The 16,416-nt window shown below is 46.4% G+C and overlaps 1 protein-coding gene across 7 annotated transcripts in view; it reads right to left on the bottom strand.

Moving 5' to 3' along the window:
* Positions 1–3,855: 3,855 nt before the first annotated feature.
* LOC146059470 (phosphatidylinositol N-acetylglucosaminyltransferase subunit P-like) overlaps positions 3,856–16,416 on the bottom strand; it is a 32,881-nt gene continuing 20,320 nt past the window's right edge. For 3 of the 7 annotated variants that reach the window (XM_083171717.1, XM_083171720.1, XM_083171718.1), the window contains exons 2-6: positions 16,286–16,350; positions 15,085–15,184; positions 13,995–14,067; positions 5,621–5,739; positions 3,856–4,123 (exon numbers count right to left, since the gene is read on the bottom strand). In XM_083171717.1, the coding sequence (XP_083027843.1) occupies positions 3,981–4,123; positions 5,621–5,739; positions 13,995–14,067; positions 15,085–15,166 (417 nt within the window). In that variant the 5' untranslated portion in view covers positions 15,167–15,184; positions 16,286–16,350 and the 3' untranslated portion in view covers positions 3,856–3,980. The remainder of the gene's footprint in view (positions 4,124–5,620; positions 5,740–13,994; positions 14,068–15,084; positions 15,185–16,285; positions 16,351–16,416) is intronic. The other 4 variants (XM_083171721.1, XM_083171722.1, XM_083171723.1 and 1 more) reach the window with 2 other exon arrangements.

Below are 16,416 nucleotides of genomic sequence, written 5' to 3'. Positions count from 1 at the left end.
ACAGTTTGTCAGTTTTCCAGCATTTCCAAGCAAATGTCAACTGTCATTTGCTGTTATCTATAACCATGTTTTTGTTCCAACCAGACAGATCTGCAGATAAATCTGCGTGTGTATGGCCACCTTTAGTCATGGGATATATTTTGCCAAACTATTTTGTTTCAAGGTCCCTCATAAAACCGGTTTTGGTCCTTGAAACTTATCTCCCATGTCCCATCTGCAATCTGTGCTGTATGCCCTGATAAGAGCCGGTCACCAGGTGAAAATGAGGACACGTCTGTAGCCAGGTGTCCCCCAACCACGGACCCTGAGAAGCTGGTAAATCATTACACAGCAGTGTCTTGGGGGGGAGTAGTGGTATCAGTACCGGTTACTGCGGATCTGACAGATTATTGCCACGTACTGAGAGACATGTGCCACTCACTGATCAGCAGCAGCTAGATAGCGGCCTGACAGGCTGGTTAATCAGCACCCAACCAATATTATCTATATATATGTAGGACTAGGACATTCCAACACTGTGATGAAGTCATTCAGAGCCTGCGATGGGAAACTGCAGAATATTGTCACTGTGTCAGAGAATGACATCACAGAATAGAGTGCGGATTGGCTATCGGGCACTAGTATAAGAATAGTCACCTGACTGTACAAGTATCATTAGTGAATGTGAGTGATTGAAACCAATTAATTTGGGTCAGAATTGGGGCCCCTGTCCTATAATGGGGGGGGGGGGGGTGTTTGCGCACGTGTATTTGCAAACACGCAGAGACCCTGAGAGCAAACAGCTTCGGCAAGTTTCACACCCGCCGAACCAACTCCAGGTGTGTTGATGCCTGCGTGGGGTGGGCGGCTAAAGTCACATGACGTCAACACCCGCCTCGAATTCTGCGATCTGTTGCCATCTGAAAAGTAATTATTGACTTACTGTATAGAGAGAAGGCTGCAGAAAGCTATCGATGGTCAGCGACCATCGAATGACTTCTCCTCATTATGGAACACATCCCCTCTCATTCTATCGTCAGGATTCCGGCGCCAGGGGGGGGGGGGCTGGTGGACGATCTACCTGGTGGATTTTACCTGTTCGCTAGACTGAGAACATATGCAGCCTAGTGAACAGGCCTGAATCACCCCCTTAGTTTATAGTAGAAAGTAAATTTTGCCAACATTTAAAGCCAAATATTTGGGTACCTTCTAGTAACATGAGAGACCGTGGACCTGATTCGGACGCGATTGCTCATCTGTAAAGTTGCAGATGACTGCATGTAGACAGAAAGAAACCCCGCCCCGCCCTCGCTATCCACCCGGAAATCTATACGCAATTCATGACCCATCGAATGATTGTCCCAGCCTGTGCAAATGTCTGACCCGACCACTACTCTGCGACAGAGACCAATGCCACAAGACGTTGACCGCTGCAAAAGATCCACATGGGAACGGTCAATGCAATTTATTTGCGTCAATGAATCTTTTTAACCACATATAAGCCACGTTCGTGGAAACGGGACTGCCCGTTGTCTCACTCCGCAACCGCTGCGCTTGACACGGATTAAGAGTCCCAATCATAGTCCACGTGGATGTGAAACGTTAAAATGATTAAAAACACAAACAAAAATTGATGTCGACCATTTGTGTCATTGTCAAGTTGACCTTTGAACCTATGAACCTTTTATTTGTTCCTGTTGACCGTATAGGGTCAACCGTTCACCCGGAAACCTTATCCAAGTTCCTTTGGGCGCAATGTTCCAGTATTTGCTTACTACAATCCCCCGCACCATTCCCCTATGTTTGTGCAGATGATTACCCAGCGCTGTGCACCAAACAAGGGATCTGGAAAACATGCACTGCTAGAGGTCCCTGAGGACTGGATCTGGGAAACACTAGTTTATAAAACCATAGTGCCGGCTCTGAGTCGGACACAAGAACCGGAAACGGACATCGGCTGTGCACACACACACGTGCATAACCGGATAACATGATGTACACGTGTGCTGACAAACACAGGTATATCTCGCCAAGGTTTCAAAATCTGCTACCGTAAGCCCTGAGGTTATGCAGGACTGGGGGCGGGAGATGTATTATATGGGCAACGTCATCTGTGGCTGTAAAAATCTGTAGCTGCAGGTGTCAGAACGGTCAGCCATTGCCCTGTATATCAGCATATATTCCTGCAGACAGCAACACCGATAATGGCCACAGTTACTTGGTCACTATGGGATCTACCATTTCCTCCGATTTCTTGTGACCTATAGGATCCAGCTTCAAACCAAGCACTGTCTGACCAGACCACGTATGAGTTGTGGTCACATGACAGGTCCGACTGCTGGGCCACTGGGTGAAATCATTGGATTTGAAACTCAATGGGCTCTTTCATCTCATGACAGAATACAGCAGGCAGCTCATGTTAATCTGAAACGATTGTAACTTTCAATGACATAATTAAAGTGTACGTACAGAAATATGTGTGTGTGTCACAAAAATCTAAACCATGGGTCCTCAAACTGCGGCCCTCCAGATGTTGTGAAACTACAAATCCCAGCATGCCTTGCCACAGTTTTAATACTCCCTTATAGCAAAACTGTGGCAAGGCATGCTGGGATTTGTAGTTTCACAACATCTGGAGGGCTGCAGTTTGAGGACCCATGATATGGGTCCTATGATATGGCAGTACAAATTTGTTTGGAAAAATGGGCAAAAACATGCTGCACTGCAGGTGGGGCAGATGTAACATGTGCAGAGAGAGTTAGATTTGTGCGAGTTATTTTGTTTCTGTGCAGGGTAAATACTGGCTGCATTATTTTTACACTGCAATTTAGATTTCAGTTTCAACACACCCCACCCAAATTTAACTCTCGTTCTGCACATGTTACATCTGCCCCCCCCCTGCAGTGCACACGGTTTTGCTCTTTTTCCAAACAAATTTGTACTGCAATCAGATCAGAATAAGGGCCTATATCCAGAATATTCTCTTTTGCACAATTTTTCTTAGCATCCTCTGTGACTTTGCTGAGTGAAGGAGTAAAACTGTTTCTATGTAACTAGAACCCAGCAGGAATAAATACACAGATAGTGCTGGGGGTAGAGAACTTTCCCAGCTCCGTGCGTTGCCCGTGATCTGTCACTGGTGATACGGGAGGCTGATACGTCACTGATAGCATCTAATGGTGACTGCCGGACCTTTCATCTCTGTGATCAGAAGCCGGAGCACCTTTTTCCCAGCAGTTTCTTGTATCACACTGCAAGAATAAGTGTCACCTACCCGAGAGTGATTATTAGGAGCAAGTTACAAGGGGAAAAGCACAAACTTCATAATGGAAAGAACCAATTCCCATGTAAACAGTTTCCTTGTTTGCAGACTTCTGAGCACGGATCTGGGAGTTCCAGGTCTAATACTCTCTCACCGATTGGGAGTCTGGCTGCAGAGATTCCAGCAGGCACCCTGTTTTCAATGTTCCGGCACCGATCTACTGCTGCCGGGATACTGACCGGTATCGTCTTCACCGCCAGGATGCTGACCCCATCCCGCACCATAATATGAAAATATCACAAGAAAGATGGCTGCTGACAGACAGTATAGGGTGGGAGGCTCCATTGTACATGGGTCCCACAGGCACTAATACACCTCTGGCTGCACACAACATACAAATGTCGCAGTGCATGCTAGCAATGGACATTTGGTGCGGTGCCAGTGGTTATTGCCATGATTTACCCCAAAATGACCTCTCTCACGTGTCGGTGGGAGAGAGGACTACACCCCCGGATGAGCAGACGTGCCAAGGTGACCATTGCATAGTCTAGATTCATACACTGTAATGCCATACTCCTAAGATCGCTCAATACATAACACAGGTAAATACTCACACCCTTATGAATGATTTATTTCCCAATAGTTGCCGGTTTCACATCCTCATAATATAAAAAAGTCAAAACTAGAAAAGTTCCATAAATACTCTTAGATAGAGTAAATGATAACACATTATGGGGCATCACTGGGCCTGTGAGAACTGGTTCCTCAAGCCCTGGTCGGTAAGGTAGAACATCCGATTGACCTCACTGATCGGGACGTCCAGCAGGGCCGGGACGGAATCCTCATCGGAATCTTTATGCTGCTGATTTTTCGCATAGGAGTCTGTGGGGAGATTGTGGATAAGATAAATGGTCTCATGCGATGTGTACACGTGTCTGACAGTTACATTCGGCCGGCACACACCTAAAGGCCCCCATACACTAATGCGATGATCCGGTAACTCCCCCGCGGCACGATCGTATGGGCTCCTTTTGCATATGAATTATCTCACGCCATCCCCATTTATCATTATGGGATTCAACAAATCCTTGTGGCAGCTGTGACAATCTCCGGATCCGATGCGCACAGCACCACATCGGAATTAAGAGACATACAATCCGATGCGTTAAAATCATGTGAGTAGGGCAGTGTTTTTCAACCAGTGTGCCATGGCACACTAGTGTGCCTTGAGCTGTTCTCAAGTGTGCCCCCAGATCTAGAGATGCCCAAACCCATTTACAGCCACCACCAGTTCAACTGTTATTTACTGGTCTCTTGTTTTCATGTAAAGGGCCAATGTATTTTATTTTTGTTACCTGTGGGGACCAGTGTGATTGTTTTTAATGTGGGGGCCAATAGGTTTTTTTTTTTCCCTGTGGTGGCCAATGTGTTTTGCCCTGTGGGGATCTCATGGTGTGCCTTGGCAATTTTAAAGTCCTATTTAGTGTGCCGCAAGGTAAAAAGGTTGAAAATCACTGGAGTAGGGCCTACATCGCACTAGTGTAAAAGGTGCCCACACACTAGAAAGATCTGCGATCGTAAGATGTGCGCATAAATTAGCCTTAAAATCTTTTGCCCGTCCTGGACAAAAGATTTCAGGCAAGCGCACATCTTTACCAGAGATTTTTCTTAAGATCCCGTGTGCGTTCCTATGGATCTTTCCCTAAATCTTCTGATCTTTTGTGCAGCACGTAAGATCAGAAGATTTAGCAAAAGATCCACGGGAGCGTGTATCGGACCAAAATCGGCCGATTTTCGATAAACATCGGACGATATATCGGCCGATTTATCAGAAATGGGCCAAAAAATCGTTCTAGTGTGTGGGCATCTTAAGGGGCTTAAGACTATTTATAACACAAAAATACTACTTCTAAATTTTATTTTCGTCATTATGAGGAACATTTAATAAAGTGTCAAACCCTCCATGGAAAGACAGGAACATTTATGGGAACACACTTGTTGGCGTGAATTCATTACAGCACCTTTTACTTTGCACCAGTATGAAACCTTGCACCGCTATTGCAATCTAACTGTGATCTCATTGCAGAAGGCAGACGCGCTGCTCCGGGTCACAGTGTCTGAGTGTCGCGTCACTCAGCTGTCCCGTTAATGGTTATGATACGCCTGCGTTGCCTTGGCCGCGCCTGTCGCTGTCACTTAAACTGCGATGGCATCCATTAGGGTGGAGATCGCACTTCGACACTCGTACACTGTGGTGGACGCTGAGCATGCGCAGTGCGAAAATTGCCTATGTGCGATATTCGTACTTCTGCGTTCAAAACTCAATTAGCGCCAATATACAAGTTGCTATTTGTGACACTATGTAAGGAGTAAAATTACCTGTGACCGTGTGTATGGAATCCAGGGGCGCTGTGCTCATCATGTTTATACCGAATAGGAAGATATAGGCAATGCCTAACATTACCAGAAGGTATACAGGGATGGCCACAGCCCAGTACCTGGGAAACACATAGGAAATTATCAGGATAATATATATATTATACACCCCAAAAAAAAATTCAAATGGGAGTATCTACGGATACAAATTGCTTTAAATGCATAACACCGGGTGCAGATCTGTATCATTGCATGTATGGTTGCCTAGAAGTACAAAGATATTGGAAGACAGTAGTGGCATATATACAAACTACCTATTGCATTGATATAGAACTCACTCCCGAATGGGCCATATGGGACATAATGACGGACAATAAACGGAATAGACTGTCGCAAGGACAACGGAAACTTGTAGCCAAAATAGCGGCGGCTACACGGAAGACGATCCTCTCACAATGGACAGCCTCAAATACACTCTCAATTGCTCTATTAAAACCCAGAATCCTGTATTTATACCAGATGGACTGGATAGAGATGGTTTTAGACAAAGATAAAAGGGTTAAGGTTTTATTTGATACCTGGTTGCCTCACGCTAAAAACTTCTCCTCCCCTGTTAAAGAAATAATAAGGAAAACGATAATAACAACATCCTGGTATAATATAGAAAGGGAGGCTACTGGCTCAGATCCCTTTTGATAGATAGGGAACAAAATCATACGATGGGATTGAGGGGGGGGGGGGGGAGGGGGGGCGGGGAGGAGGGGGCACTCTGGACATAGGACACGGGCGTCCTCTGTCACGGCTCATCTCTCATCTCCCCTCCTTTCTCCTCCTAGTACCCTACTTCTTTGATTTGTGTACCACTCTATAAGGAATAAGGGGGAGTATATGAGGTAAAAAGTTAAATGTCTTTATAGGCAGGGGGGGACAATATTGGCATTCGCGGGACAAACAATAAGGGTAACAGGTAGAAAGGAACACGGGATTTGAAGGTGAATAATTGTGACCGAGATCCGGTGCTGCATAAAGACACCCGCCGGGAAATAGTAGGGAAGGGGAGACACACACCTAAAACTAAAACGGGCACCAATCAGAGATAAAATAACTAATCCCTCACACGGAGGGTTAATAGAGAAAAAGCCACATTGACAAATTAAATAAACAAATAAAGAAACAAAGGCAATGCCCTGATAAGCTAAGTATCTCACAGAGCACTAGTCTTTTTTTTTTCTGGAAAAGACAAAATTAAATTTTAGGCACAGAGCACTTAAAAAGCGGGAGTCATTACTGCGGCACCGGGGACCGGATAATTAAAACAATACCTGGTAAATATACAAACTGGTAGATAACTAAAACACTAAGAAGCACTTTGTAAAAACTCAACTATGTAAATTCCTTTTTTTATGCTCTTTTTAGGTTTACATGTATATATGTATGTATGTGAAAGATATATAATAATAATAATAAAAAATTAAGTTAAAAAAGGAAATTATCAGGAGACAAGACCACTCCAAGCCTGGCTGCCTGGTATCTGACTCTTCTGAATTATCTGCTCTTGCTAAACCAGGCGTAGGCAACCTGTCTCCAGCTGCTGTGAAACTTTCAAATCCCAGCATGCATTGCAACAGTTTTAGTATTCCCTAATAGCAAAACTGTGGCAAGGCATGTTGGGACTTGTAGTTTCACAACAGGTTACCCATGCCTGTGCTAAATTAAAGGTGGCCATACACTACTGCGACTTCTCGCAGCAATGTATGGCCGGCCGTGCAGCGGGTCCCACCTCCGACTCCGATACGTGCATCGGATTGGCCACAACCCAATTTATCTGCGAATAACAGCCACATCGGACTAGTGTATGGCCACCTAGTGTAAGGCATGTCTTGACTGATGTACTTGATCTGTATTACAACTATAATAATAAATTCCATAGATCCGGATTTACATGATACTACTCAAGTAACTCCCCCCCCCCCCCTCCATTATAACGTGTGTGGTATGGAAGACCTACAGCAATTACATAGACAATTATTAGGTCGACCACATATGGTGGACATGCATTCGGCCGACATTGTCAAAAGGTTGACATGGAAAATGTAGACAGTGGAAAGGGTGGATAGGTACAAAAAGTTGACGGAGTCAGAAGGTCTACACAATTTTGAATTAAACACCTTGTCTATTGGCCTTTTAAACATGTTGACTTACTGCATGTTGACCACATATATATATATACTAGGTGATTCATCGCGCCCTCCGGGCGCTCTTCACACCGTCGTGAGGGGCTTCGCCCCATTAGAAGTAGAAATATATGGGAGTGTGAGATGTAGTGTAATATGGTGAATAATGTGGGTAAAGTTAATTTGAGTGAGAGCATAAATGTTTACAAAAGAAAGTGCATATAATTGCAAAGGGGGTCTAGTGTGTGATAGTGTTATGATGAATTTTTTGTTGTTTAAATGTTACCTAATCTAGATGTCGGAAATATGTATTTGAATAGAAATATTTTATAAGAGTTTGAAAAGAGGTTTAACATTGTGATGCTTTTATTGTAAACATTGTAAAAAGTTAGGAAAGTGCTTTGATATACATACGATTATTAAAGTCACATATTGGAGGCAAGGATGTGTGTGTGTGTGGTTGTGAGTATTGGAGGCAAGGATGTGTGTGTGTGTGTTTGTGAGTATTGGAGGCATGGATGGGTGTGTGTGTAGTTGTGAGCATTGGAGGCATGGATGGATGGTGTGTGTGTGTGTGTGTGTGTGTGTGTGTGTTGTTGTGAGTATTGTAGGCATTGTAGGCATGGATGTGTGTGTGTTGTTGTGAGTATTGAAAGCATGGATGAGAGTGTGTACTTGTGGGTATTGGAGGCATAGATGTGTGTGTGTGTGTGTGTGTGTGTGTGTGTGTGTGTGTGTATTACAGGCATTGTTTGTATAGATGTGTGTGTGTGTGTGTGTGTGTGTGTGTGTGTGTGTGTGTGGTATGGCTGGGTGTGTGTATTACAGGCATTGTTTGTGTGTGTGTACTTGTGAGTATTTTAGGGATGGATGTGTGTGTGTGTGTGTATGTGCGCGCGTATCTGTAGTTGTGAGTATTGGAGGCATGTGTGTGTAGTTGTGAGTATTGGAGGCATGGATGGTATTTGTGTAGTTGTGAGTATTGCAGGTAAGGAGGGGTGTTTGTAGTTGTGAGTATGGGAGGCAAGGATGTGTGTGTGTGTGTGTGTGTGTGTGTGTGTGTGTGGTAGTGAGTATTGGAGGCATGCATGGGTGTGTGTAGTTGTGAGTATTGGAGGAATGGATGTGTGTGTGTGTGTGTGTGTGTGTGTGTGTACTTGTGAGTATTGGAGGCATGGGTGTGTGTGTAGTTGTGAGTATTGAAAGCATGGATGTGTGTACTTGTAAGTATTGGAGGCATAAATGTGTGTGTGTGCGCAATGGGTGGTTGTGTGTGTATTACAGGTATGGATGTGTGTGTGTGTGTGTGTGTGTGTGTGTGTAGTTGCGAGTATTGTCAGCATGGATATGTGTGTGTGTGTGCGTGTGTGTAGTTGTGAGTATTGGAGTCATGGATATGTGTGTGTGTGTGTATTGGAGGCATGGATGGTGTTTGTGTAGTTGTGAGTATTGCAGGTAAGGAGGTGTGTGTGTGGTTGTGAGTATGGTTGGCAAGGATGTGTGTGTGTGTAGTTGTGATGCTGGGATGGTTGGCTGGGTGTGTGTACTTGGATGTTTGTGTGTGGTTGTGAGTATTAGAGCTATGGATGTGTGTGTGTTTGTGTGGGTGTGTTTAGTTGTGAGTATTGGAGGGATGGATGGTTGTGTGTGTGTAGTTGTAAGTATTGGAGGCATGGATGTGTGTGTGTGTGTAGTTGTCATGATTGGAATGGAGTGGTGTGTTTGTTTAGTGTGAGTATTGGAAGTATGGATGTGTGTGTGTGTGTGTTTGAAAATGACGTTGGTGTGTTAGTGGGCAAACATAGTAAAGTGTACAGTGGCACACCGTGATGTTTGAAGGTACCTTAAAGTGAAAGCAAAAATTATAATAGATAAAATTAAGTGTGCTTAAGTCCTAAACCCTGCAGCTAGGGCCGTGAGAAGCATGGATGGGTGTGTGTGTATGTGTCGTTGTGAGTATAGGAGGCATGGATGGGTGTGTGTGTAGTTGTGAGTATAGGAGGCATAGATGGGTGTGTGTAGTTGTGAGTATTGTAGGCATGGATGTGTGTGTGTGTGTAGTTGTGAGTATTGAAAGCATGGATGTGAGTGTGTACTTGTGGGTATTGGAGGCATAGATGTGTGTGTGTGTGTGTGTGTGTGTGTGTGTGTGTGTGTGGTATGGCTGGGTGTGTGTATTACAGGCATTGTTTGTGTGTGTGTACTTGTGAGTATTTTAGGGATGGATGTGTTTGTGTATGTGCGCGCACATCTGTAGTTGTGAGTATTAGTGGCATGTGTGTGTGTGTGTAGTTGTGAGTATTTGAGGCATGGATGGTATTTGTGTAGTTGTGAGTATTGCAGGTAAGGAGGTGTGTGTGTAGTTGTGAGTATGGGAGGCAAGGATGTGTGTGTGGTTGTGAGTATTGGAGGCATGGATGGGTGTGTGTGTAGTTGTGAGTATAGGAGGCATGCATGGGTGTGTGTAGTTGTTAGCATTGGAGGAATGGATGTGTGTGTGTACTTGTGAGTATTGGAGGCATGGATGGATGGGTGTGTGTGTTTGTGTAGTTGTGAGTATTGAAAGCATGGATGTGTGTACTTGTAAGTATTGGAGGCATAGATGTGTGTGTGTGTGTGTGTGTGTGTGTGCAATGGGTGGTTGTGTGTGTATTACAGGCATGTATGTGTGCGTGTGTTGTGAGTATTGTCGGTATGGATATGTGTGTGTGCGTGTGTGTAGTTGTGAGTATTGGAGTCATGGATATGTGTGTGTGTGTGTGTGTGTGTATTTGTGCGTATTGGAGGCATGGATGGTGTTTGTGTAGTTGTGAGTATTGCAGGTAAGGAGGTGTGTGTGTGTGGTTGTGAGTATGGAAGGCAAGGATGTGTGTGTGTAGTTGTGAGTATAGGAGGCATGGATGGGTGTGTGTAGTTGTTGGAGGTATGGATGTGTGTGTGTTGTGTGTAATAAAACCTAAAATGTAGTGTGTTAAAGTTGTAAAGGCGTTAGCTTGTGATTTGAGATGGAAAGGCACACAATATATTGTGAGACTAAATGTTGAAGGGAGGAGAGGCGTTGGTGGTTTTGTGGTATGGGCTGTTGTGTGTCATAAGACATAGAGGGTGAGATTTACTAAAGGAAATTTGTAAAAAAATAGGTGTATTTGTATCCAGAAATACACTCATTTTTGACATTTACTATCCCGAAAATACGGCAATTCGTATTCATATTGATGTGCTATCCATACAAATACGTATTGGCGTATTTTCGGGATAGTAAATGTCAAAAATGAGTGTATTTTTGGATTCAAATACACCTTTTTTTTACAAATTTCCTTTAGTAATTTTCCCCCATAATGAGGTGTGGTAAAGTTGAATGAGGTGTGCTGAAGTCCAAAATGTAGCATGTACCGAGCTGAGATGGGAAGGTACACAAAATAGTGTGTTAGAAAAGGTGTTGGTAGTGTCGTGGTATGGGGTCGTTGTGAGTATTGGAGTCATGGATAGGTGTGTGTGTGTGTGTCTGTGTGTGTGTATTATTATTGTAGCCATGGCTGTGTGTGTGTGTGTGTGTTTTGTTGTGATTATGGGAAGCATGGATGGGTGTGTGTGTAGTTGAGAGCATTGGAGGCATGGATGGATGTGTGTGTGTGTAGTTGTGAGTATTGTAGGCATGGATGTGTGTGTGTAGTTGTGAGTATTGAAAGCATGGATGTGAGTGTGTACTTGTGGGTATTGGAGGCATAGATGTGTGTGTGTGTGTGTGTGTGTGTGTGTGGTATGGCTGGGTGTGTGTATTACAGGCATTGTTTGTGTGTACTTGTGAGTATTAGAGGCATGTGTGTGTGTGTGTAGTTGTGAGTATTTGAGGCATGGATGTTATTTGTGTAGTTGTGAGTATTGCAGGTAAGGAGGTGTGTGTGTAGTTGTGAGTATGGGAGTCAAGGATGTGTGTGTGGTTGTGAGTATTGGAGGCATGGATGGGTGTGTGTGTGTAGTTGTGAGTATAGGAGGCATGCATGGGTGTGTGTAGTTGTTAGCATTGGAGGAATGGTTGTGTGTGTGTGTGTACTTGTGAGTATTGGAGGCATGGATGGATGGGTGTGTGTGTTTGTGTAGTTGTGAGTATTGAAAGCATGGATGTGTGTACTTGTAAGTATTGGAGGCATAGATGTGTGTGTGTGTGCAATGTGTGGTTGTGTGTGTATTACAGGCATGGATGTGTGTGTGTGTGTATGTGTGTGTAGTTGCGAGTATTGTCGCATGGATATGTGTGTGTGTGTGCGTGTGTGTAGTTGTGAGTATTGGAGTTATGGATATGTGTGTGTGTGTGTGTGTGTGTATTTGTGAGTATTGGAGGCATGGATGGTGTTTGTGTAGCTGTGAGTATTGCAGGTAAGGAGGTGTGTGTGTGTGGTTGTGAGTATGGTAGGCAAGGATGTGTGTGTGTAGTTGTGAGTATAGGAGGCATGGATGGGTGTGTGTAGTTGTTGGAGGCATGGATGTGTGTGTGTTGTGTTGTGTGTAATAAAACCTAAAATGTAGTGTGTAAAAGTTGTAAAGGCGTTAGCTTGTGACTTGAGATGGAAAGGCACACAATATAGTGTGAGACTAAATGTTGAAGGGAGGAGAGGCGTTGGTGGTTTTGTGGTATGGGCTGTTGTGGGTTATAAGACATATAATGAGGTGTGCTAAAGTTGAATGAGGTGTGCTGAAGTCCAAAATGTAGCATGTACCGACCTGAGATGGGAAGGTACACAAAATAGTGTGTTAGAAGAGGTGTTGGTAGTGTAGTGGTATGGGGTCGTTGTGAGTATTGTGTGTGTGTATTATTATTGTAGCCATAGCTGTGTGTGTGTGTGTGTGTGTGTGTGTGTTGTTGTGATTATGGGAAGCATGGATGGGTGTGTGTGTAGTTGTGAGTATTGGTGGCATGGATGGGTGGGTGGGTGTGTGTGTGTAGTTGTGAGTATTGGATGCTGGAATGGGTGGGTGGGTGTGTGTACTTGGATGTTTGTGTGTGTGTGTGGGTAGTTGTGAGCATGGATTGGTGTGTGTGTGTGTTTGTGTGTGTATATGTGTGTTTCGTAGTGATTATTGGAGTGATGGATGGTTGTGTGTTTGTAGTTGTGAGTATTGGAGGCATGGATGTGTGTGTGTGTGGTTGTGATGATTGGAGGAATGGAGGGGTGTGTTTGTTTTGTGTATTGGAAGTATGGATGTGTGTCAGTGGGCAAACATACTAACCTGGTGCAATGTGTCCAGGGAGCGAGGCTGGGGGGGGGGGGGGGGGGGTGCGGTGTGTAGGCTCTGCTAGAGGGTGAAGGTGGGCACGGGAGTGGCAGCTGGGGCGGCAGGCAGCGTCTCCCAGTGTGTCATGTGTCCAGGGAGCGTGGTTGGGGGGGGGGGGGGGGGCGCAGCGTGTAGGCTCTGCTACAGGGTGAAAGTGGGCACGGGAGTGGCAGCTGAGGCGGCAGGCAGAGTCTCCTGTGTGCGCTGAACGGGGCATACTAACCTGGTCTAATGTGTCCAGGGAGCGAGGCAGGGGGGGTTGCGGCGTGTAGGCTCTGCTGGACGGTGACGGTGGGCACGGGAGTGGCAGCTGGGGTTGGTAGGCAGCGTCTTCTGGGTGTTTGCTGCTGCTCCGTGCGGGTGTGGGGGGTTGTGCGCAGGACTGTGCGTACTTCAGCTGGTGCGAGGTCGGGGGGGGGCGCGGTGTCTAGCCGTGGGGCGGGCTTGTTGTGTGGCTGGGCGGCGATGGGGAGTGGCGGGCGAGGAGGGGGCGGATAGCTGTGCAAGCTGGAGGCTGAGGGGGGGGCGTGGCGTGTAGCCGTGGGGCGGGCTTGTTGTGTGGCTGGGCGGCGATGGGGAGTGGCGGGCGTGGAGGGGGCGGATAGCTGTGCAAGCTGGAGGCAGAGGGGGGGGCGCGGCGTGTAGCCGTGGGGCGGGCTTGTTGCGTGGCTGCGATGATGGGGAGTGTCGGGCGAGGAGGGGGTGGATAGCTGCTGTGGAGAGCGGAGGGTTGTGTAGAACGGAAGATGGCATGTTTTGCATTGTGGCTGACAGTGACTATGGGCCTGTCAATCACCCGTGGAAGCCCGCCCACCGTTTGCTAGACTAATTGTGAGTGACGGATCTGGCTAAATATATAAGAGATATATATATACTGTATTGTCTGCCTCATAACTACATACATACATACATACGTGTACAGTACTTACTTCTGGGGCCAGTAAGTCAGTCCTAACGAATGTAACCAGGACTCAGGAATGAAAGCCCACGTCAGATATAGGACTGGAAGACAACAAGAGAGAGGCATGAAGGACACAAGTAGCCCTGGACCAGTCATAGGACATAGGAGACTAGAGCCATGAATTGGGTCCACCAAGATATTAGTCCCTCTGGTATTTCCCACAATGGGGGAGATGTGTCAGCGGCTTTGACCATATAATGACCAGCAACAGAAACGCAGAACCAGCCTGGGTTACGTTTATTCCTATTACCATTGTAAAGCTATCGGTCCAAGATGCCAATCACAACCCTTTAAACAAAAATGTCATAGTTCGTTCAGCATCACATTCCACCCCACGTTCCTCTAACTCTCCTATCCACTTGGGCTGTGGGGTCAAGCGGTTCCTAGCCAGTGCCGCTGTGGCTGCAAAGAGCACGCTTCTCACCTACTGGGTCCCCTATGTTCAGACCTTGCTTTCCCAGACCAAGATGAGTCTCAAAAGCGGCTATGCAGCAGACTTCTAGGTATAATGTGGAGATAACCGATAACTCCTCAGCACACGGGCAAACTCCCTCCCGACCCAACTCTCCTGCTCACTCCCAGGAAGAGAGGGCTGGGGGGCGGCGGCGGCTGTGGAACACCGAGTATTATATGGGCATCCACATAAAACCGCTGAGCATTCCCCTGCGAACACAGGCGTGGGGATGCCAGCTCTAAGCGGATGGCTGACGTTACATGCCCACCACCAATTGGGTGGATAGTGGGCATCTGAAAGCAAGTATGGACTTCCAGAGCGATGGGGCGGGTGTTCAGCAAGGCGGCATTATCTTCGGTATCACTTTAATTGCTCTTCAGTAACTGCGCTTGGTTGGATAAAACCAATCGGAAGAGCAAAGTGTAAGAGTGTAATATAAGTTAAATCGATGACAGTTTGTATAGACGCCCCCCCCCCCCCCCCCCCGTAATGTTTCCCTCTTGCGTCTGATTGCAGCGTGCAGAGATGACGCAGCCTGAATGACATTCCGGATCCCATAGCCCCGATTGGTCATTAGTATAGTTCTCATGTCACCAATACTCACTAAATCCACACTGAGACGCCACGTAGAGGACAAATCCATATATGGCTCTCTCTGGCAGCGGGGACGGGGAGTTCTCTACCATCCTGTGACCTCAGACAGCCTGGTATGGAACAGAAGAAGATTTGTCATGGCTCACGGCTGAGAACACAAGTAGCACATATTCTATAACCTATTGCAGTGGTTTCCAAATGCGGTCCTCGTGGCAATCTAATACCCTTTTGCCACTAGCACGGGGGTGTTTTTTTGCTAGTGGCAACGCAAAATCCCGGGTTGATTGACCCGGAACTCCAACCCTGGTAACTACCAGGGTTGAACCTGGGCCGCTTGTGTAAACAGGTCGACGCGACCTGGGTCCCATTCACTACACTGTAAAGGTGCCGCTGGGAGATGCTGTCATCACCCAGCACCGCCTCCTGATGACATCACACGCCCAGCTTTATGCCTGGTCGGATGGTTAATGTGAAAGTGCTTGCAAGCCTGGTACAAAATGCTGGGTGTGACCCGGCTTGCTAGTGTAAAAGGGGTATGACAGTCCAGGTTTTAAGAATATCCATGCTAGTGCAGAGATGGTATAATCACTAAGGCAGGGTTGCCGACCCTCCCGGAATTTGCGGGAGTCTCCCGAAAATCGGGTCCTTCCTCCCGGCCCCCGGAAGGGTGGGCAACCCTCCCGGAATCAGGGGGACCCCCACTGAGCCCCCCAATCGCGGCATGCAATCCGCGGGTCTCAGGGGAGGGGGCGGAGCTAAAACGGCACAATCGTGACATTTTAGCCCCGCCCCCTCCATGGCTAACTGTTATTTCGGTTATTTGTTGTAATGGGGGGCTTCTCCCGGAGAGGATATTTTGAAAGTCGGCAACCCTGCACTAAGGTATTAATAAAGCGGTGGCATCATATACCCGAATGACACCCGATGCAGGGTAAGGCTTGCTGGGAGGGGCGTGGCTTTGTGGGCTGGACCACCAAATTCAACACGCCAAGGGTCTTGGAGATGTGGTCTGCTCTGGCTGAAGTGGCGGCTTCTTCACATTGACAGGAGCCTGATGCTGCACATTCATCTCTGCACTAGATAAACAATGAGCTTGTAGGTGAGGTCTTTGGGGGGAGAGTTACCGAAGCTTGGAGAGAGATGAAGTGGCGATAGATAGGGACAAGAAGGACTTGTTTATGGGTAAAAAGAAGACAAAAATGTCCACTTACACAGACCTGAGTGAGCCCCGACCAGGGAATGTGCCGTCATACAGTAGCAGCAGATGGATCCTCTCCTAGGAATAAAGCACACATTTAGAACACGTGCCGTCCTAATACACATCAATATAGTTGTAATGCCC

Source organism: Crinia signifera, chromosome 2 (assembly GCF_055691185.1).
Source record: "Crinia signifera chromosome 2, ASM5569118v1, whole genome shotgun sequence".
Classification (NCBI taxonomy): domain Eukaryota; kingdom Metazoa; phylum Chordata; class Amphibia; order Anura; family Myobatrachidae; genus Crinia; species Crinia signifera.
Note: the sequence above shows the minus strand (reverse complement) of the source record. Positions and strands in the feature narration are given on the sequence as shown.